This window comes from Benincasa hispida, chromosome 7, assembly GCF_027475165.1.
Source record: "Benincasa hispida cultivar pf3 chromosome 7, pf3_genome.v1.1, whole genome shotgun sequence".
In the NCBI taxonomy this organism is placed as follows: domain Eukaryota; kingdom Viridiplantae; phylum Streptophyta; class Magnoliopsida; order Cucurbitales; family Cucurbitaceae; genus Benincasa; species Benincasa hispida.
In genome coordinates, this window is record NC_143484.1 from 20744833 (window position 1) to 20770078 (window position 25246).

At 35.6% G+C, this 25246-nt stretch overlaps 1 protein-coding gene across 1 annotated transcript; it reads left to right on the forward strand.

The window, feature by feature from the left end:
* The first annotated feature begins 8818 nt into the window (after positions 1–8818).
* On the forward strand, positions 8819–9526 carry LOC120080982 (heavy metal-associated isoprenylated plant protein 3-like). Its single transcript, XM_039035663.1, has 2 exons — positions 8819–8947; positions 9026–9526. The coding sequence occupies exons 1-2, from the start codon at positions 8819–8821 to the stop codon at positions 9524–9526; spliced, it is 630 nt and encodes a 209-aa protein (XP_038891591.1).
* Positions 9527–25246: the final 15720 nt, after the last annotated feature.

A 25246-nucleotide genomic window follows, 5' to 3' on the forward strand; every position in this document is an offset into this window, starting at 1 on the left:
TATATCATATATAATTAATTCCATCAATTAATTTGAACAATTCAAATTAATCCAAAGTTAATTCTCAATAATCCTTGTTGAGCTACAGAAGGGACATGTAGATTGAAACTCCAATGATACTTGCATAATCAATTAAACTCTTTAATTAAATTATCCAACATTCATTAACTGATGGTCTCTCCACTAAAGACCGACAACTACACTCTTCGTACTACAGATATATTTCTGTGTCTATTGGATATAACCAGTCAATAGTACGATGACCTTTCACAAATTGCTCATAAGTACAGTTGGGCTAAAATGACTGTTTTTCTCATGTAGTTACATCTAACTCTTTCAATACCATTAATCCCTCTAATGAACAATAAGTCATAGTTCAACTATGACCAAGTCCCTCTCGGCTCAAGAGAGGGTGTGGCCACAATGTTCAAGCCCCGGAATCAGCTCTTAAGGAAGCAATTTATCTACTTACCTCAACATTAGGGAAGGAGTGAATTCTGTCTTGTGCAACTATGTTCCCAACTCCCCAATCAGACGAATCCCTAAAATGGTAGGCATATTGAGTTGAAAATTTGGCCACTCTCACCCATACAAACCAAAGGACCACGTTCATAGGCCGGAATTCACAACTTACTTAGGATTCAGATCATGTCACCTATGGTAATCCAAGTGAAATGTGAGTATTATTAACGACGTTATATAATGAGACAAGTGATTTCGTGATCCACTCTTATACAAACTCTTTGTATAGGATACCCCTGCTCACATATCTCCACATGACTAATCAGGATCAGATCATTTGTAGAACTTTACAACACTTGTAACATCTACAAAGCGGACCATATCTGTAGTATTACCAGGATAAGGTACCTAGTTTTATCCATCTACTACAGACCGTTTAGGTTATCATTTAACCATGATCCACCTGTATGTCTCTACATAGATGTTTAAATTTCATAAAATAACTTAGGATCTTAGTTTATCGGATTGAGTGTATGCTCATAAAATAACAATGATTTTACTAATAAGAATTTGTTCGTATAATGTTTACAAACTACAAGAATACAATAAAGATTTAGGACACCAATATCCTAACACCTAATCGATTAATTCTTTGAAATTAATCATGATCATTCATGAGTTTCTTCTTAAATGATAGGTGAGATTTCGTTCCAGGTTAACAAATTCTCCACCTTTGGATCAAATCTCTCATTGCATGAACTTTTCTTCAAGTGACTGGATAATTGATTAACATGAGATGCTTAGCATAAAAATGAAATTTAGCTCGCATTACAGGTTTAGTAAGAAAATATGCTACAGTTTTTCTATTCTATTTTTTTTTATTATTTTAACTAGTCTCTTTTCAATTGTTTATTTGATAAAGTGTAGCTTAACATCTATATGTTTTGACCTTTCATGGAATTGTTGGTTATTTGTTAAACATATTGCAATTTGATTATCACAGAAGATACTAATTTTTTTTTCCTGTGGATAACCTAAATCGTGAATTAAACCTTGTAACTAGATTGTTTCCTTTACAGCTTCTGAAGTTGCAATAAATTCAACTTCAGTAGTTGAAAGTGCAACTATGATTGCAAGTTTGATTTCCAGGATATTGTGTTTCCACCAAATGTAAATGTATATTCAATTAATAATAGTCTTCTTTAATCCAAATCACCTACAACATCAGAATCTACAAAACCAAGTAGTTCCAAGTTAGTGGTATTAGGTAGTCTAAACAATAATCCTCTATTTATATTACCTTTTGGATATCTAAGTACCCATTTGGTTTCTCCCCAATGACTTTTATTAGGGTTACTCATATATCTACTTATTAGTGAAGGAACTCTTATCAAAGAGTACCTCTGAGTGGAAGCAAGATCGTTCCAAACTCATTGTGACAGAATTAACGCATTCACAATCAAACAGAATAGAAAAACTAATTACAGGCATGCTATGAAACTTAAATAACAAGATAACGGAATACGTACCCGTTGAAGAACTCTTCTTCACCAAAATCTCATTCTCACCAAGGACTGCTCCTCTCGCTCTCGCTAAGAATGTCCAAGCAATCGTCCACCAAATCATGGTCGTCTACTCACTAACGGACTCCACACGAACACAGCAACAGGGAGGACACCACCACTTAGAACTCTCGGTATTCTCGGTGTGAGAATCTAGGAAGTATGGGCTCTGTCGGATTTGGTAGAGGGAAAGAAGAAGAGAAGATCATATACCACGACCAAGCAAGTGGAAGAATATCGGATCTATTGTATAGACGATGCTTGATCGTTTAGGAAGAGGTATACGATTGTTTAGTAAATAGGTCGCGATCGTTTAGGAAAAAAGCTAGACGATCGTTTAACAAATCCTATGCGATCGTTTAGTAAACTACGCACATGTATACGATCGTTTAGAAACGTTGAGCTATCGTGTAGGCTCTTAGTTTGTTATGCGATAGGCAGTATACACCAAACGTGAGCATATGTCTGATCTCTTGTAAAATGAAAACGATTTTCATTTTATTCTTCAGTTACGAAAATTGAATGAAACATCCCACTATCACACGGTTATGGAGAAATGTCGGCACAATTATCCTATAATCGTTCAAAAAATAAATAATACATATAATCATATTATATTCATTAGCCTATGGTTTAATATTACATCAAATGCAATATATGAACCATAGTCTTTTCTCCTCCACTAGATATAAATCATATTTATATCATTTTTCTCCAAATAATGTATCTCATACATAATGTCAATCATATCATATATAATTAACCAGTTCAATCATATCATATATAATCGAACTTCCACTTGTCAATTTGAACACTTCAAACTGACCTCAAAACTAATTCTCAACTTGAATCCATTGAGCTACCAAAGGGACCTTATAGACCTATGACTTGATGCTCTAATGGTACGTGAATAGCTGACTAAACTCTTTAGCCACAAGATCCACCATCCGTTAACTACCAAACATTCCACTAAAGACCGACAGCTGCATTCTTCTCACCACAGATATATTTCTATGTTCATCAGATATAACCAATCAACAATACGATAACCCTTCACAGATGCTCGTAAATACAGCTGGGCTAATTACCATTTTACCCCTGTAGTTACATCTAACTCCTTAAGTACCATTGATCCCTCTAATGAACAATACAACATAGTCCTACTATGTGTGGACACCTCTCGTGCCATGAGAAGGTGTGTGGCGCCACATTATTCAAGCCTCGAAATCAGCTCTTAAGGGAGTAATCTATCTACTTACCCTTACTTTGGGGAAGGAGTGAATTTTATCTTGTGTAGCTGAGTTCCCAGCTCTCAAATCAGACGAATCCCCAAAGTGGTAAGTTTGATTCAACGATCTGGTCACTCACACCCATGCAAATTAAAGGACCGTCCTCAAAGGCAGAAGTTCTCAACTTACTCAGGATTGAGATCATGTTATCTATGGTCATCCTAGTGAAGTGAAGTCTCTGTCATGAATGGCGTTATATAACGAGACTATAACACTTTGTGATCCGGTCTTATACAAACTCCTTTGTATAAGACGCCCTCGCTCGCATGTCTCCACATGAATGATAAAGAACAGACTAACTGTAGAAAGTCACAACACTTGTAACTATTCTACAAAGCGGGCAGCATCGTAGCGTTACCAAGATAAGGTTTCCCTCCTATATCCATATACTACTGACCATTTTGGTTATCACTTAAGACATGATCCACTTGTATGTCTCCACATACATACTTAAGTTACAAACGAAAACCAGGGATCTTAATTTATTGGTTTGTGATAAAGCAAATAAAACATCCGATGTTCATAGACAAAAGTGAAGAAAGTATCATATATTATACATCACAAGCATTTATTCAAAACTGTGTTTACAAACTACAGGACCTGAGAGTCTAGGGCATCATCCCCAACAATTAGGCTACAGGCGTAAGCCAAGTCTGGTAGTACAGACCATTAAGTACATTAAACTATTAGATGCATTAGAATAAGGAACTTTATCCATATATAATTTATCAGAGGTGGTTTTAGTAGAATCTTGAGCAAACAGTTTAAAGTGTTGTGCTATAGGCAAGTTGACAGGTTTAGCATTAATCATGTTAAATTTCTTTATAACTTTCTTAGCATAATCCGACTGGCTTAAGAATAATTCTCCTTTAGATTTATCTCTAAAGATTTCTATTCCTGATATTCTTTTAGCTCCACCTAGATCTTTTATAACAAATTCTTTCTTTAGAAAATACTTGACTTTATTAATTTGTACCAATGGATTAAGCAATTAACATATCATCTACATGGATCATAATTGCTTCTCCTAAAATTTATTTTAGTTATTAAATCATCAAACCTTTTATACCAACATCTTGGAGACTGTTTTAGACCATAAAGAGATTTAATGAGTTTACAAAATTAATCTTGTTGTTGTTTTGCCAAATAACCTTTAGATTAATTCATGTATATATCTTCTTCTGAATTACCATGTAAAAAGGTTGTAGTAACATGCATTTGCTCTAGTTCTAAGTTTCTAAAAGAAACTAAGGCTAATAATGATATAATAGATGTATGTTTGACTACAGGAGAGAATGTATCATGGTAATCGATACCTTCCTTTTGCGAGTATTCTTGAGCTACCAATCTTGCCTTGTATCTGATTCCTTCTTCATTTGGTCTCTCAATATTTTTCTTGTAGATCCATTTACATGAAATGGCCTTTTGGAATTTAGGGAGTGAAAGTAGGATCCATGTCTCGTTTCTTTTTAAGGAAACAATTTCTTCATTCATAGCTCTTATTCAATGTTCCTTTTCAGAATAGGATATGGCTTCCTCATAGTTTCTTGGTTCATCCTCCTTTAGTTAATCTATAAGAGAAAAAAACATAGGAAATACAATTTATATTTTCACACCTTGGTGGTAGTTTAACTTCTCTCCTTTGCCTATCTCTTGTTAGGAAATAGTTAGTTAGATCTTTAGGTTGATCTTCAGGTTGCTCTTGATAAATGGAATGTTTTGGTCTTGATGATCATAGAGCCCTTGGTTTCAGTTTTCCTTAACTTAGGTGGACATATCCTATACATCCAAAAGCTCTAAGGTTTGATAAGTTCTCTGGGGTGTTTTGAAGTTTATTACTATACAAGGGCTTCTATTTATATTATAGGTACTAGTTGACACTGTCTCTGCCCAAAAAGATTCACTTACCTATGCTTGTAATAACATGCATTTGACTCTTTCTATTACTATCATGTTCATTCTCCCTGCCACTCCATTTTGTTGTGGAGTATAGGTCACTATTCTATGTCTAGTGATGCCATTTTGGGAACAAAAAACATTAAACATATCGCTTAAGAACTCTAATCCATCATCGATTCTAAGATATTTAACTTTCCTCACGGTTTGTGTTTCTATTTTAGTTTTCTAATCTCTAAATTTATCAAATGTTTGATCTTTAGATTTTAAGAAGAATGTCCAAACCTTTCTCGAGTAGTCATCTATTTCAGAAAGAAAATACCTTGAATCACTTCATGAAGGAGTAGAGGATGGCTCCCATAGATCAACATGAATGTAATTTAAAATTGTAGTAGTAGTATATTGACCTTTGGAGAATTTCATCCTTTTTTATTTGCTATAAATGCAGTGTTCATAGAAATTTAAACTTTTTTTTTTTTTTTTTGCCTTGAACTTGAATTAGTCCTTGCTTTGATAGTTCTTGTATCCCTTTTCCACTTATGTGTGATAGCCTATTATGCCACTTTTCAAGTTCAGAGTCTTGATCTTTTTCTGGGATTAGTGCAAGCATAGGATAGGATACATCTTTGATAAAGTATAGGCCATTTGCCTTTTCTTCGATGAAAATTTCTTTCTCATTTCTTTTAACAGTAAGTAATCCATCTGAACCAGTTAATATACATCCAGAGTCATCCAATATGCTTAGTGAAGTTAAGTTCTTTCTTAATTTTGATACGTGTCTTACTTCCTTAAGTAGTATGTCCTGGTCATCCTTCAATTATAGTGCTACTCATCCCATTCCTACAATTTTACAACCATGTTTATCGCCCATGAACATCGTCCATCCCATGATTTGTAATTAACAAACCATTTTTTATGATACAACCTGAATCGAGAACCCAGTCTTCCTTTTCGTCGGTGTCATGTCTTTTTCCTTTATCCACAATAGCTGTTAAGATTTCAATGAACTCTGATATGTCTTCACCAATTGCCATATCTTGTCTCACCTACTCCTTATCTTTTCTTCAAACCTTTTAATTATCTTTTCTCTTTCTTTCAGGACAATTCCTTTTAAAGCGTTCTTCTTTATGACAAAGGAAACACTTAAAAGCTATTTTCTCCTTGAAACTCTTTTGTCCATTGTGATCTTCCTTTCATTTGAGATCCCTTTTCTTTATGGTAAAGGGATTCAACATCTAAGCTATTTTTCTTAGTTCTTAATTTGAGTTCCTTGCATTTCAAGGTTGTGATCATAGCTTCTACAGAAATTAAGTCTCTACCATATTTCACGCTAGATTTCACATCCTTGTATGAATCAAGTAAATAATTCAATAGGATTGTCACTTTACTTTCATTACTTAATTTTTCTCCAACTTGTGTGAGTTCAGTTGTAAGCTTCTTGAAATCATCAAGATTTGAATCAATGATTTGATTGAATTCATTTTGAAGGTGAATAATCTCTCTTAGAAAGATCTTGTTGGAAAGATCTTTCCTTACATAAAGAGCATTCAACTTCAACAAAATGTCTCGTTCGAAGCTTCGTCAATTACTTACCTCAAGAAGTTATTAGTTATATTCAAAACCAAAGTGGTAAATGCAAACCTTTCCATTGTTTCCTTTTCTTCTTCTGTTATTGTTTCCGGTAGATCTTTGGGATCTTCAATTGTTTGGATTACGTTTTGTGAGTTCAAGATTGCCTTGATCTTCTTGGACCACAACATGAAATCTCCATTGTCATTGTATTTCTTAATATTAAATTTTGTAATTGACATTGTGACAGTTGGAGTATAAGGCTCTGATACCAGTTGTTAATTTTGAATGTCAGTTACTTCTTTATGTTGATTGTCAATCTAAGGATAAATGTTTTTTGTTGGAGCAATTTATTTCTTTAAGTTCTTTTAGACAAAAATATTCCTCCCACTTCTCTTCGTTTCTGTGAAAATGGAACATGCAACTCCGAGAGAGTTATGAAGGATTGAGCAATACACTTGAAGAAATTGAGGGCGATCAATCAGCAGAGAAGGGAAGAAGATGAAGAATAAACCTTTTAGAGTGGTTCGACTTAAAGCCTACCTCCATTGTGCAAAACAGGAGAGATTTTATGTTATTCAGAGAGTTTCCAAACCAAAAGAGTACATCATATGTGTAAATGATAAATCAATTAGGTATTTATACTAAATCTCAATTAGTTATAAATCCTAATTGATTGATTCTTTGAACGTAATCATGATCGTTCATCTGTTTCTTCTTAAATGATAGGTGAGATTTCGTTTTAGCTCAACACCTCCAATATGCTTCTTCCTTTTTTTCCATTTTTACTCTCCTCATTTCAACTGTGGGTTTTGAGTAACACTCAACTAATTTCTTTTTCTCCTTTTTGTTTCGTGTTTCGATATGCTTCTTTCTTTGTGTTTCTTCATTTTCGTTACACACCCATCACTCTCATTTTATTCTAAAATTATGTTTCTATTTATTCATTATAAATGTACTTTTTATAGTTAGTTTTTATACTCACCTTTTGGTTAATACTAATATATATTTATAATTTTGGCACAATAAAAAAGATATAGTAAGAAGTTGACATTGTTATTTCTTTTAAATGCCATGTGATTATCTTCTCTTTCACTACACTTCTCTCACATGTTTTGTTAATTTCTTTTAAGAAAATCTACTAGATTTTTATAGTTTTCCTAACAATATATTTTTTTTATTATTTGTTTAGAGGAAAAAGATTGTAGAAGGAGAGGAGACGAATATCCATATAAGAAAAATATTTATTATCAAGTACAAAATAGGCGTTATTAATATTTGAATTATCTTGATTTTATTGCTTGGTAATGTATATAATGAAACATGTAAGTCATCAATATTAGAATAAAATAATCAACTTAAATTAAACTATAAATCAAATTAAATTCAATAATTGATCCGAGCTAAAAATGGAATGTCCAAAGTTTAAAAACGTTATGTCGGTTCAATTGCTTTTTCCATTTATGGTTATCCTTTTGGCTTCTTAATAAAAAGTTGATTTTCTTTTTAATTTCATTCAATGAATTTTCATTTTTTTTAATTAATAATAATACTAATTTATTAACCTAAAGTTTGATAGGAATTGTGAAAGTGAAACGGAAGTGGCTGTTGATTTTCTCTTCTCTCCTCATCAAACCAATATAATCATAGAATTAATTGCCCAAATTTCCGTTTGTGGTTATCCCTTCAACTTCTTAATAAAAAGTTATTTTCCTTTTTAATTTCATTCAATGAATTTTGTAATAATGATTATTTACTAACCTAAAGTTTGATAGAACATTTAAAAATAAAATGATTGTGTGTTGTGAAAATGAAAATGTAACCGAAGTGGTTATTCATCTTCCCTCCTCTCTCATTATAAAAAGTATTATATGCACATTTCCCTCTATCCAAGCAAACGTAGTTCACAGAGTACTTTAACATAAGAGATGTGTGAGGTTAGTTTATGTTTGTCTTTTCTTGTTTGAATTTCTTGATCTTAAGGATATTTTATAATTATTTTTGTGTTGGGTTTTGATTTCATAGAGTTAAATTGCTAATATGAATGTTGGAGAGAAGAAGGCCGATGATGTCGCCGTCACTGCCGTTTTTAAGATCCATATGCATTGCAATGATTGTGCTAAGAAAATAAAACGAGTAGTGAACCATTTTGATAAAATGACCAAAGAGGTAATGGTCATATGTCATTTTTAATTGGGTACAGCCAAACTGCATCTAAGTTTTTTCCATAATTTGTTTTTGGAGCAGAGCCATGTGGTTTTGAAGATGCAATTATATTTCAAAGGCTGCATTCAAAAGATTAAGAAGGTACTCATCAAATTCAAAGGTGAAGAAATTCATCTCTCATTCAAAAAATCAAAACCAATTGAAATCAATTTTACAGAAGTCAGTGAGATTTCTCAAAAGAATTTGATAACAGCAAAACGCGCCATGGAAAGAAATGACCGTGTCGCCTATCTCAATGACGAGTTCAAAACATCCGTCGAAGTAGTTCCTCCCAAGAAAGAAGCACTCGGCGCTGCTGGTGGCGGCAAGAAAGAAAAAGAAGCCGGAGGAGGCGGTAGTGGCGACAAGAAAGAGAACGACAGTAAAGTTGCCACCTCCAGTGGTGGATACAGCGATGGCCCAAAAATGGAGTATAGCGATTTCTCATATCAGCCTTCGACATTCTACTACGAGGCTCAGATTCATTTTCACGCGCCTCATACGTTCAACAATGAGAATCCAAATACTTGTCCTGTCATGTAACTAAACAAAATATATCCATGAAAACTCTTCATTAAAAAATAAGAAGAATTAGACGGTTGATGGCAAGTTTATATATATCTTACTATGTTAAAATTTGGGGAGAATCATTTTTACACTATTCTACCCCTTTGCCAAATCTTAAATTTACAATCTTATCATTGGTCTATCATCTTTGATGCCTCTTATTATGTTGTTTATGTTAATACTTGGAGAAAAAAATACCTTACTCATGTATTCAATAAGACACGTATTAAATTTACAATCTTATCATTGGTCTACCACCCCACACTTTAATTACAATACATTTGTAAATAATAATAATAATAATAATAATAATAAATAAGTCTCTTTTTTAGAAAAAAAAAATAAGTTGAAATTATTTATTATTGATTTTATTTTTTTAGACAATGTTACTTATTAATATTAAATTATAATACATATAAAATAAAATAAACATGAGCTGTTGATTATCTTTTCACATTCTCATGTCCATACGAGTATTTAAGAGATAAAGATGCTAGAATATGAAAATTCTACCAATGTCCATACATAATGGACATTACCTATAAATATTTAAGAGATAAAAAATGTTAAAATATTGAAAATTCTACCTGTTTATTTCCATTATTAAATATCTAAAATTATGAGCTTATATCTAATAATGAGATTTTAAAAGGTTTTGTAACTCTATAATCTTCTACAACTATATAAAAAATTCTCTTCCACTTTTTTTTTTTTTTACAAACATTATTTGAATATTCACTTCTGCCTAGGTTTGTTTTTCTTCTTTTTATTCACTCTTTCTTTATAACTTCTATTAGATCGTTTAATTTAACCTTCATCTTTAGCCTTACTTTTATGTTATGTTGTAATGTTTTGTTAATAAACTTTGTAATGTAAGACTTGAAGATGTTCATGTAAGGGAGGAAAAAAAAATACAAGGTCAATATTGTGAAGTTAAGCCCAATAATGCTGAGTTCATTTTTTATTTTATTTGCAATACATGATTATATCCATTGATTTATGCATGTTGGGAACAAGTAAATGATATACAAAATGTCCATTTGTGAAGTCAAGCCCAAATAATGCTTTGATTTTTTCTTTTTTCCTTTTTGTTTGTAGTACATGATTTATATTCTATAGTTTTTCCATAAAATCACAATCTTATCTTATTCTCTTCCTATCTTAAAAGATATTTTAGCTAGAGAATCATATTTTTTACTATTTTTTCCTAATGATAATTTCAAATTTTTCTATATGCCCCTTACTTAATTCTTATTTTTTTTTATTAAATATAAAATAAAAATTCATTCCCACATCCCACAAATAATAAAGGAACATTTAAAGGAACATGAATTTGTAAAAGGGTTAAAAATATTAAAGGTGGTGGTTACATAATGTTGTAATTGTGTGTGTATAGTTTTTGGGTTGTTCATTTTTATATAGAGATATACAATTGCAATTAATTAACTTAGTTAGATCTCTTTATTTTCCAAATATTTATTTAATTATAATAATTATAATATAATAGTTCATAGATATAAATTTTATTATAAGAGATTATTGTTGATCTTTCCAAATTCCATAACCAAAAAGTAAATGGTTAATTTCAGGATACATTTATTGAAATCAGCATTTATTATTATTTGTAAATAGTTGTAAAATTAAACATGCAATTGCAAACGAAATATTATTATTATTTTATGTACCGAATTGAAAATAGATTGTTTTGAGGTATATGCAATCCTTTTTTATTTTTTTTAATTTGATCATTTATTTGTAAATATTTGTAAGTATTTAATATTTATTTATTTATTTGTAAATATTGAAAATATTTTATTTGTAAATATTTATCATCTACAAATATTTTCAATATTTGTAAAATTGAAAATAGGTTGTTTTAAGGTATATGCAATCTCTTTATCATTTATTTGCATTATTATTAATATTAGGGAACAAGATCTTGCATTATTTGTAAATATTTGTAAAATTAAAGATGCAATTGCAAACAAAATATTATTATTATTTTGTGTACCGAATTGAAAATAGATTGTTTTGAGGTATATGCAATCCTTTTTTTTTTTTTTTTAATTTGATCATTTATTTGTAAATATTTGTAAGTATTTAATATTTATTTATTTATTTGTAAATATTTGTAAATATTTATCATTTACAAATATTTTCAATATTTGTAAGTATTGAAAATAGGTTGTTTTAAGGTATATGCAATTTCTTTATCATTTATTTGCATTATTATTAATATTAGGGAACACGATCTTGCATTATTTGTAAATATTTGTAAAATTAAAGATGCAATTGCAATCGAAATATTATTATTATTTTGTGTACCGAATTGAAAATAGATTGTTTTAAGGTATATGCAATCTTTTTTATTTTTTTTTAATTTGATTATTTATTTTTATTTTATAATTTAGATGGTTGCATTTCATTTTTGTTATTTGTTAACTATATGTTTCTTATTTTTAATTTTAAATATATCCGTTTTCTTTTTAAAAAGATGTTTGTTGAATTGAAATTTTTTTTTTCCTTATAAATATTCGTCTAATTTTACTATGAATACATAAAAAAATTATTATATTGTTTTAATTATATTTTTATTATAAATTAGATAATTATGTAGATATCCATGCATAACTTCCATAGTTTAAAACTCATCCATTAACCTCTCCAATTAATATTGATAATTATCTTGTCCTCTCTTTATGTTTCATTCTTGTAACCACCCTTCTCACAACCCTATAAATATACTTGTTGGACTCCAAACCCCACTCTCCGAAAATTCACACACTGTATATGTGCATGGGTCTTCATAGCAATCTTTTGTGGTTACGACGAGTATTTCATGAGTTATGGGTAAAAGTTAAATTGTTGAGTAATAAAATTTAGGTTTGAGAAACTTAAATAACCTTATTTTGAGTGATCCAAAATAGAAAGGATATTGAAAATCAAGTATTTCTTGACTTTAAATTTTTAGTAAAATTTTATATAGATATGTCAAATTTGTTATATAGTTTTATGTGTATGTTTAAAATGGTTGTATAAAATATGTCATTTAGATTAAAATTTATCATAGACTACAAATCATACGTCTTATTTTTAAATATGTTTCTTATTTTTGAAAGATTTGCTTGAGTTGCTTTCCGAATCCATTTATGTTTCTATATCTTTGAATATAATTATAATATATGAAAATTTTAATCAGGATATTAGTTTTCTTAATTGAATTGCATACCTCTAAATAAGATTTGAGTTTCTTTTAAAGAAAGGTAAAATCCTCTCCTAATAATATTATCTTTTATTCATTTAGATTCTATTCTAATAATATTATTTTATCTTTAAATTATGAGAATAAATATTCAAAATTATTTTTAATCTTATTTGCAAAGATTCAAGATATTAAAGATTATTTCTTTTAAATTGAATTTATTATTATTTTTTAATACATAATATTATTATACAACAACAAGAGGGATCCCACAGCCCGAGATCAAGGCACCAAAGCAAAAGGAACACCTACAAAGACGCATAATGGCGAAAAACAAAACCAACAAAAAGGACAATACGAATAAAAAACAAAACATCTAGAAGAATAAAAAACACCGCACAATCCGGGGACCTCAGAAACTGGACATACAAAGGTAAAGTATCCAAATAAAGAATGAAGAAATCAGACAAACTACATAAGTCCATGAAGATCAATCCGCCATGAAGTAGCATGCGCACAAACCATAGAGACAATAAGTTGAAAAACAGTAGACGCCACTCTTGGCTGACCGCCGTGTAACCGACGGTTCCTCTCCTGTCAAATATAGTAAATCGATGCACACTAGAAGATTCTAAATAACTTACTCCTCACACCCTTACCAGACCCCACCCGACACACTAAACTCAACTCTACATCATACCCAACAACACGATGAGACGAATCCAACAAGTGCACCAAACCCTCCCAAATTTCATGCCCAAACACACAGTCAAAGAACAGATGATTCCTAGACTCTACCTCACCCAAACAGAGCAGACAAACATTATCCACCGACTGGTCCCATCTTCTCAACCAATCCCAAGTGCCCAACCTATCCTTCATCGCCAACCAGGCACAAAATGAATGCCTTGGAATATTACCTCCAGACCAAACCAGACAAGCCCAAGCCACCCTAGGACGCCTAGGACGCGAACTCTCCCACGCACTGATAACAGTGAAGCGATCATTACCACTCGGAACCCAAACCCAACTATCCTCCTCACCCACCCTCGGAACCACATCCTGAACAAACCTCACAAATCCACAATTCCCAAGATAACAACGACCAATGCTAACAACCATCATCAGATAAGAAATCTGAGAGTCTAGCCTCATGATAGCTCGCAACATCATAGACCACCCCCTCCCCATAGTTCTTCAAGATAGACCCCATTGGCAACCACGGATCCCACCAAGCAAAACATCTCCCCCCATTACTAACCTGCATCCTGACCAGCAACTTAAGCCTATCCCGACAAAGTAATATTGCCCTTAGTTCCTTCAAGATAGACCCCACTTGGAATTGCCACGGATCCCACCAAGCACGATCTCCATACCCCATTACTAACCTGCATCCTGACCAGCAACTTAAGCCTATCCCGATAAAGTAATATTGCCCTTAGACACCATGACTGCCCCAACTCCGAGTGAATTGCCCATAAAGATTGCCCACGAAGCGCATACGCCTCCATCTAAGCAACACACAATGACCCAGATCGCACCAACAATAACCATAACAATTTCAAAATAGCTGCCACATTCTAGAAATATGTGTGATGTATACCTAAACCCCTTCAGATTTTGGTAAACAAACCTCATCCCAAGAAACACGTACACCCCCTCTACCATTAGCCCGCCTACGCCACAAGTACGCCCGTAATATACAATCCATCTCCTGGCCAACAGAAACAGGCAACACTGCTAGACTAGTAAACTTGGAAACTTTGTAACACTGGTCGGACTAACTGCATGTGCCCCACAAAAGAAAGAGATCTTGCAGCTCAACTTCGAATCCTTGCAATAATCTTGTGAATCAATGAGGCATAGTCTCCAGCCTTTAGCCTACCCGACAGCAAAGGGAACCCAAGATAATGCACAGGTAATGACCCTAGGGCAAAACCCATACTCCTAGCTAGGTCCCTCGCAACATCTCCAGAAACACCAGCCCTAAATATAGAGCTCTTCCCAACATTAGCCACTAACCCAAAAAACCCTGCAAACCGATTTAACACCTGATTCATAAAACTCAACGAGGCATAATCAGTTGCACAAAAAATCATGAGGTCATCTATAAACGACAAGTGAGTCATCCTCACCTTCTCACACCTATGATGAAACACAAAGGAGGGAGGAGGATTGTTTAACATATGGGATAAGACCTCATAACCAGCACAAACAAAAACGGAGAAAGACGATCTCCCTGCCGTAACTCTTTTTTACCAGGAAAGTAACCCTCTAGAGCTCCATTAATCATCACGAAGAAAAATGGGGAGGTAACACAAGCACAAATCCAGCTCACAAACGTTAAAGGTGTTCCAATAGCCAGAAGAACACCAAACAAAAAGTCCTAATTAACAAAGTCATAGGCTTTTTGAAGATCCACGTTCATCACACGATGCGGTTTACCCCTGTTAAGTTGATAACCCCCAGTAAGCTCTTGACACAGAAGAATGTTATCAATGATACTTCGCCCTTGAACAAATGCCAATTGGTTCCCACTAATAAACTGAGGCAAACACACATGAAGTCTGTCAATAATCATCCTAGAGATGCACTTATATATCACATTACAACATGCAATAGGGCGAAAATCCTCCTTACGATTGGCCCCAAGTCTCTTAGGGATGAGGGTAACAGCCGTGGCATTCACCCCATTGAGAAGATAGCACGTATCAAAGAAATGGCAAACAGTTGAGCAAATATCATCCCCCACCACACTCCAAGCATATTTATAAAACTCCACAGGAAAACCATCCGGACCAGGAGCCTTTCCCGATTTCGTTGAGAACAAGACATTACACATTTCCTCTTTAGTTACTAGTCTGTATATCTCCCAAATACAATCATCTGGCCACTGAAACTGCACAATAGCATCAATCTGGGACGTAAGATCTCTATAACCCACCCTTTGCGACCCCAAACTCCTACTAAAATATTTAATAGCCACATCCACCACCTTGCTATGAGAAGACTAAAAAATCCCATCATAATCATACACCGATAGTAAACCATTCCTTATTAAACGCATCCGAACAGTCTGGTGAAAAAACGACCTGTTCTAGTCCCCAACTCTAACCACCGAACACGAGATTCCTGATGAAGTGAAGCCTTCTTCAGTCTCGCTAGTCTTCAAAACTCCTAAATTGCCATGGCAGCCTCCCCTATCAGAATATCAGAAGATGGGTTAGACTCCACAACAGTCTTAGCAACCTCCATCCTACCTCTGGCCTTTCGAGTCAAACTACTCAAACCCTCTATCTTCCTCCCAAAAGTATTATGTAGGACTAATTTTAAGGCCTTCAAGTTCCTCATCAAACTAACCAAAGGGTGACTCTAGGATGCAATTTCCAAATAGAATCCACAACAGTAAAAAAAACCAGTAGAACCAACCCAATGATTAAAATAACGAAATGTGGGAACTAGACGAGTAACACAAACATCAATGGTGACCAAAACGGGACTATGATCAGAAATGCCCCACGGCCACACAGTAACCCCAATAAGAGGACACAAATCCAACCACAACTCATATACAAGGAATCTATCCAATCTGCACAGAATACCAGCCCCCTTAACTTTACTCATCCATGTAAACTAGTTACCCTGAACACCCAACTTCACCTGGTCAGCCTCACGAATAGCCGCATCAAACTCCTCCATCTCGCCCCTACAAGGATTACCCTCAAAGGCCTCCGAAAGGTTACATATAATCATTAAAATCACCCATAACCGCCCTACTGATTTGCCAAGAAGAGCAAATATCTACCAACGACCTCTAGAAGGCATGCCTCTCAGTCACATTATTAAAAGCATATACAACAGCTACATTCACAGTATCCGACGAGCTCAGCTCCCTAAGACACCCCACAATACATTGCTCATTAATAATCGAAGGAGAAAAGTCAAACAGATTCTTCTTCCACATCACCCAAATACGCCTCACACCTCCAAGGCTATAACTACATACACACTTCTAGGAACCCCCACATCTACCAAATACCGTATAAAAGTTCTCCACCCGCACCCTAGTCTCAAGCAGATAACAAAAGCTAACTGAAGACAAACAAAGAAAATCCATCACGGGCCTACATTTAACACGATCGTTCAACCTCTTAACATTCCATGAGCACCAAATCATAATACTGGTAAAACCTCCCCACTGCTACCTCCCACAGGTCTATTGCTCGTACTCCTAATATTATCATCCAGAACAAGAATTGGATCAACATCAGATTGCATTAAAACCAGTACAAGTGAGTCACCCCCTCCTCTCGCAGAATACCGAATCGATTATGCTCATCCACATGCTACATAAACCTCTTAATCTCAAGGGATCCACGAACTAATCTACCCGAAGGCGTGGATCCCGAAGACCCATTACCAACTCTACCACCATCAATACCTCTCTCACGCCGATGGCGACTAACCAATGTGAACTCATCATCACGCTCTACACCCCCAATCACACCAAGTGGGCTAGCAACCCCTCAACATTAACTACATCAACCCTTACATATTCAGGAGCAAGTCTACCCACATTTTCACCCTTCTCCCTAGAAACATCCCCAACCACCATAATACTTAAGTCCTGAACTTTAGACATACTCTGTTTCTCACACATAATAGCAGTATGAAGAAACGAACTACAACAACCACACTTATAAGGTTTCCACTCATATGACACTGGAATTATAAATTCCTAACCCTGCATTCTAACAGTAACCATAGGGGCATCAACAAATCACCATCCACCTCCACACAAACTCTGGCATACGATAAATGACGCCTCTCTCTAGTTGCAGCATCAAGTGTTATAGGTTTAACCACTACACTAGCCAAAACAGTTGTCCCCTTTTCCGTCCACAACTTTAGTGGAACCCATTCCAATTTAATCTAGATAGGAACAAAATAAAAAACAAGGGTTTTAAGGACAATACCTGGAGACCACTAATGAACTAAGATGGGTTTGCCACCCAAGTGCCACGGACCATTATCCATCACCTATCACGCGATTCCAAATAAAGGAATTTGAAAATAATCAGACCATTCTCCAATAACGTAATGGTTGGCATCTCCACACGACCCCAAATCCTCTGAATGAGCTGAAAAATCATGGAGTAAGGGAGCTTCGCATCTACAAACTGACCCACCAGGGGTTTTTCCTACATAGTAATACCAGCATCAACAACCTTCTCACATGGTTCAACAATAACTCTATCATTCTCCACCACTAAGAGGGTAAACTCCAAAATTTTCTTCAAATTAGACCCAAATAAGGCGGTACACGACATCCTCCCCAATGAAGCAATGCTCGCCATTCCAGAATCGGCCAATGAATCCCCTTACTAAACCACAATGCCTGCAAACCGGACTATCGGCTCAGTTGAACCAGAGCCAAACTCCCCCAACGGACCACCCAAAACACCATTGATTTTACCCCTGGTCAACGAGGACTCCACCACTTGGTCAACCTTACCCACGACCATTCCTTGTAGATGCTCCAGTCCAACCTCATCAACCTGAACCAGCACGTTTCACCCAACCCGAAGCCCTTCGCCAACCCAGCAAGCCCACTTCGCCCCTGACTCCCGCCCAATTCAATCCCCTTACAAACCTCCCCCTTTTCAAGCCCAGGCCAAACTTCTTCAGCCCCAAACAAACAACCCTCATCAAACGGCCCACTTCGAACCTCGCCACTCAACCTCTTCTCGTCTTGGGCTTTTAGAATCAGTTTAGTATACCCTGACTTGGCAGAAACCCACTTCCACTCGAGCCCACAACTAACACAAGGCCCAAGCTACCACCTAGCCCAATCGATCGGTCAAAAGGAACACGACCAACAAAACTCGGGCTTTCCCGAATGGACCAGCATCGACCAACCCGTCCTCCAGTTCTATATTAAACTCCTTGGTCTTCAACCTATGTTCGTCCATCGCCGTCACTGGTTTGCCTCAATGCGCCTCAACCACTGCACCACCATCAGCATCACACCCAGCAGACACAACCAAATCCATAGCTACAGGTTTCAGAATGCGATATGGTTTTGTCGGAAAGGGATGAGACCCAACCTTATCTTTGAGCCGTAGTGGTGAACGCTTGCGAACCACCAGTCATACAAGATCCACACTCAAACCTAGATCCGCCCTGCACCAGCAACGAAAATCGACAACTAGTAACACCTACGAAATCACCCCCAACTAACAAAACTGGGACGTCGGCGTGAGACTCAGCATCGACGAACCTTGAAACCGAGCGGCAAAAAGATTCAACGACTCCGCTTGGCTACGACAGCGCGATGCGATGACTTCAATGGACAAAAGAGGTTTTGGCTGAAGGCTTTAGATCTAAAGGTGTGAGTGTTGAACGGTGGCGTGCACTAGGGTTGGGAAGTGCCGACGATAGCTAACTGAATTTATTTTAATAAGATTAACAATGCACTTAGATTCATTATTAACTCTTAATTAAAAGATTAATGAATTAGAAATAAAAATTGACTAAGAGAACTCTGTCTAAGGATTGTTCTTGTTGAGGTATTTAAGCTGACCATAAGGGGAAACCTCTATCTGGGAACTAATCTGGTAGTTGAATTAGTCAATTTTTGTTTGTTATGCTATAATTGAAATTTATTTTATTGTTGAATATTTAAACTATTCTCATGTGGATAAATTATGAGCTTTTGAAATATATATATATATATATATATATAATTGAATTCCAAAAGATATGAATAATAGCTAATTACTCTTCCTAAAGCTAATTTTCATTTAATACACTTGAAGTTGCATAAATCAATTAGTGTTCATTGTTTTTGCCATGCACCTGTAGTTGCACATATTTTAAATTAATAATTGTTTATAAACTAATAAGTATATATCAAACATGTTATGTGTTGGGATAAAAGAACAACAACAAACAGCAACGCAATTCGAACCAAATGATAGAGGACACTGCCACTTAGTGTTGGGGATGATGCCCTAAACTCTCGTTGGGTCCTGTAGTTTGTAAACACTGTATTGAACAAATGCTTGTGATGTAATAATATATGATATTTTCTTCACTGTTGTCTATGAAACATGGAATGTTTTATTTTCTTTACAACAAACCAATAAACTAAGATCCCTGCTTGTTGTTGTAACTTGAGCATGTATGTGGAGACATACAGGTGGATCATGCCTTAAGTGATAACCAAAATGGTCTGTAGTATATGGATATAGGAGGGAAACCTCATCCTGGTGACACTACGGATACGACCCACATTGTAGAGAGTTGCAAGTGTTATGACTTACTACAGATGGTCTGATCCTGATAACTCATGTGGAGACATGCAAGCGGGGACATCCTATACAAAAGAGTTCATATAAGACTGAACCATGAAGTGTTATAGTCTCGTTATATAACGTCGCTCATGACAGTGACTTCACTTCACTAGGATGACCATAGGTAACATGACCTTAATCTTGAGTGAGTTGGGAACTCCTACCTTTGAGGGCGACCCTTTGATTTACATGAGTGCGAGTGGCCAGATTGCCGACTCAAACCTACCATTTTGGGGATTCGTCTAATTTGGGAGCTGGGAACTCAGCTACACAAGATGGAATTCACTCCTTCCCAAAAGTAAAGTTAATAGATTGCTCCCTTAAGGACTGATTCTGGAGCTTGAACGATGTGGTGCTACAGATCTCCTCATGGCCCGAGAGGTGTCCACACATAGTAGGAGTATGTTGTATTTTTCATTAGAAGAATCAATGGTACTTATGGAGTTATATGTAACTATAGTGGCAAAATGGTAAATTGGCCCAGCTGTACTTATGAGCATCTGTGAAGGGTTATCATACTATTGACTGGTTATATCCGATAGACACAGAAATATATCTGTGGTGAGAAGAATGCAACTGTAGGTCTCTAGTGGAGTGCCTGACAGTTAACGGATGGTGGATCTCGTGGCCAACGAGTTTACGTACCGTTGGAGCTTCGAGCCACAGGTCCATAAGGTCCCCTTGGTAGCTCAATGAATTCAAGTTGAGAATCTGTTTTTTGGGTCAGTTTGAAGTGTTCAATATGACAAGAGGGAGTTTGATTATATATGATATGATTAAACTGATCAATTATATATGATATAGTTGACATTTAATTGGAGAAAAAGGATATAAATATAATTTACATCTAGTGGAGGAGAAAATGACTATGATTTAAATGTTGCATATGATGTCATATTAAAACTATAGATTATAAATATAATATGATAAGTTAGTTATTATATTTATTTATAATTAAAAAATTATGAGATAATTGTTGGTTGTTTTCTCCATAACTATGCGTGAAAGTGGGAGGTTGCATTCAGTTTTCATAACTGAAGGATAAAATAAAAATAATTTTCATTTTTGTAAAGGATCGGATAATCGCTTCACTAAGTTGTACACTGCCCATTGTATAGCTGACGAGAGCCAACACAATAGCTCAAGTTTTCCTAAAAGATCGTGTACACGCGCAGTCAACCTAAATGATCGTATAGCTTTTACTAAATGATCACGTGCGAGAGCGAGGTTATCTAAACGACAGTCTAAACGATCAAACCCGATTACCTAAATGATCGTGCACCCTTTACAAAATGATCAAGCACTCGTCTATACGATAGACACAAAATCTCTCCCACTTTCTTGGTCGTTGAATATGATCGTGTTTCCTCCTTCCCTCTACCAGATGCAATAGAGCCCACACCTCTTGGATTCTCACTTCGAAAATACCAAAGTCACTAAGTGGTGGTGTCCTTCTTGCTGCTTGTTCGTGTAAAAAACCGTTCGGTGGTGAGCAACAACGAGATTTGGTAGACGATTGGCTTGGCATTGCAGCGACAGTGAAAGGTGTTGTTCCTTGACGAGGGCGGGAGAAAGGCAGAAGAAGTGTTCTTCAAAGGTGAGTCTCTCGGTTCTTTATATTTATTATTAAAAACATACCATAATTTATCATGTGATGCATAACTTGTATGTATGTTTGTGAATGTGGTATTTCTGTCACAATGAATTTGGAACGATCTTGCTTCCACTTATAGGTACTCTTTGATAAGAGTTCCTTCAATCGATATTAGAGCTAGGTTCTGATATTCCAAATCCATTGTTGTATAGAATAACATTTGTATTCTTGGTGGGTAAAGCATGTCTGCATTCTATTTAAGTGTTAAATAGTTTTGTGGATCTGGATTAATGGAGTTTTCTTAGATGATGCCTCTGGTTATTTAATTCTTTTATATTCCAAGTTAATTGTAAGGTCCCTTGTGTTTTTTGGCATATTAACTTGCTATCGAGTCTGTAATTCAAAGTATTTGGTCACTGTGAGTCACTCGTGATGAGGCTTCAAGGCAAGGAGTTGCATTGTACTTTAAGGATGAAGACAACCAACCGTTGGTCAGATCGTGTAAACGATGGGGTAATTGATCATTGAGTATATGATACTCAGTAGCAAGGTTGACACGCACGCACTATACATCATGTAGCTCAACAAGCTTCATCGCTTAGTTACTGACTATACAATCACGGAGTAAAATGTTACTTAAACGCTTGTTCTATAATCGTCTAGACGATCGCGCTTCACAGCAACGTCGTCGTCTAAGCGATCGTTTAGACTTGCACATTTGAATTTGGTGCGCTAAATGATCGAGTGCCTCATGCTTCATTGCATTGTAAATGGTACTCGATCGTAGTTAGACGATCATAGATACTTGGCCAGTTTACTAAATGATTAGGGAGGCTTCGCCCGGGCGGTTCAAGACCCGGATTTCCTGTGAACCAGTCTGCTCATTGGATAAATGTAATAGATAGAATTTTATTTTCGATTTTGAGGCTTAATCATCTCGGTCAATTAGTCTTTGGTGAATGTACATAGGATGTATGTTTGATTATATATCATATGGTATGCCATATAGTTGAAATCTTACCTTATGTTATGCATTGGTCATACATCATCTGTATATTGTAAGTTTTATGATATAGTTTGCATGATTTAAATTACATAAGAGCATGCTCATGCATCATATTATATTTATGCATGCATCAAGCACAGACATGCATCATCTTTATATTATAAGTGTTATAGTATAAGGGTGTATGGAAGCATGTTTGCTTAGTTCATTACAAGTATATAAGAGTTATATATAGTAATGAATGAACATTGCATGAAGCATGACACATGGGATAAATTTATAAGAGTTATAAATACCTAGTTGTGCATGGCAATGTGAATGGGTTTTGGTTGTTTCTTTTATAAGTGTTATAAGAGAAATTAGAACTAAAATCAATAAGAAAGACATGCATGCGAACTTAGGCTTGAATCATTGTTTTAAAAGTGTTTTAAAACTTGGTGGAGATAGACCTAAGATCACGATTCTAATGAGATTAGTAACCTAAGGTTTAATCTTTTAATCACTTTAATAGGATTAAATTGACTAATAAAAGATTAAAAGTGTAGCAAATCTATCTATAAGGGACTTTTTGTCTAAGGCGGGTTCTGTCGAGGCTAGAGTATTTAAGTTGACGGAAACGGAACACCCCTACCTGGGAACCTACCTGGAAAGATAAATTGAATAGATTTGATGCATGCATGCAAATTTAAGGACAGTCTATTAAAGAGTTTAATGGGACTACTTGAACTTGTTTAATTTCAAAGGCAAGAGTTGTTTTTAGAAAATTAAACTGACTTAGATAAAATTAGTAGCCGGATGGTCTAAGTTAATGAACCTCTAGGTAGAATATTCAGTGGGAGGTACTTGGGGTATATGATACTTCATTTAAACTTCTTCGTGTTTCTCCTTTTATGTTCACACCGTGAGATCTATCCCTGGCCTCGTGGCACCCTGGGAGTGTCCCCCCTAAAGGATAGTGTTTGGGTAGATCAATATCAAGGTGAATGGAGAGAATGTTCATAGTTAGTGGGAGCGTGACATGCGGCATCATATCCCACAATCTCTCTCATTGGGTTGGATAACGTTTCTGTGCATCACCTCGAGGCACCTGGGAGTGTCCCCTTATAGGATGGCAGTTTTGCACAATTCTTTATCTGATCTTCTATATAGGATAAGGTCGTTTTAGTCTCTTATCCTAATCTGATTTTTCCCTACAGTGGGCGCATTAGGGCGGGACTCTAGGGCCCAAAATGAGGGGTTACACTTATGCAGAATTGTTAAGGGTTAACAGTTTTGGACCGAAAAAATGGTGACTATTAGGGTCAGTTACAAAAGTTGTTTCTGCCTAATGGTTGAGAGTGTCTCATCCCAGTGAAGGGGCATCTGATCACCCCACCGGTGTCGTTTGTCCTACCTCGTTCGGGCATCATTGCGAAATAGAAGGTTTTTCACTTAGGGTACATGGAAACTATTTTGCTAAAACTAAAACTGGTGTTAAAATGTGGTATTGTATAGACTTATTAAGTTTGTTCATTTTTTCAGCAAAGTAATTATGGCTACATCCCAGTGTAGGGTTTAGGGTATATGGTTTAGGGATTCAAAACAAATTGGGTCACTAGCCAGTTCTTAACTACAGTCAGTAGACCTACATCATTCCCAATGAGTAGTATATCGTCTACATACAACACTAAGAAGACTACTGAAGCGTTCATGATCTTCTTGTAGACACAAGGTTCATCAATGTTCTGGTCAAAGACATACAACTTGATCGTAATATCAAATCGTATGTTCCAAGATCTAGACGCTTGTTACAGCCCATAAATGGACCGATTCATATTGCAAACCTTTTGCTCTTGACATTGGGCTATCAATCCCTCAGGTTGCACTATGTAAATGGTCTCCTCAAGATTGTCATTCAGAAAGGCCGTCTTGACGTCCATTTGCCATATCTCATAATTATAATAAGTTTCAATGGACAGAAGGATGAAAATCGACTTTATCATGGCAACAGATGAGAAAACCTCCTCATAGTCGACTTCTTCTACCTGGGTACAACCCTTTACCATAAGTTAAGCCTTGAAGGTCCGCACCTTCCCATCAACACCCCATTTGCGCTTGTATATCCATTTACAACCTATAGGTCTTATCCCGTGTTGATTTACAAGATTCCATACTGAGTTGAAGTACATCGACTCCATCTCGAGATCCATGGCCTTGATCCATTCATCCCGGTCTACATCCTCCATTGCCTTCTGATAAGACAATAGATCCTCAACGTCGCCATCTGCTACCATAGCAAGGATTTTCGTGAAACCCAGATAGTGAACGGGCGGGGTCGCAACCCTCCCACTGCATCGAGTTTCCCTTAACTCTTGAGGTGGAACTAACCTACTAGATGAACTATCATCAACAAATCTTCCTGATGAAGCAGGCTCTTCAACAACTCTTGTTGAAGTTTCAGTAGTTTCATTGGAAAGCTCATGTAACACGACTTTACTTCGTGGACTGTGCTCCCTAATATGATCCTTCTCCAGGAAAGTAGCATTCGTGGAAACAAACA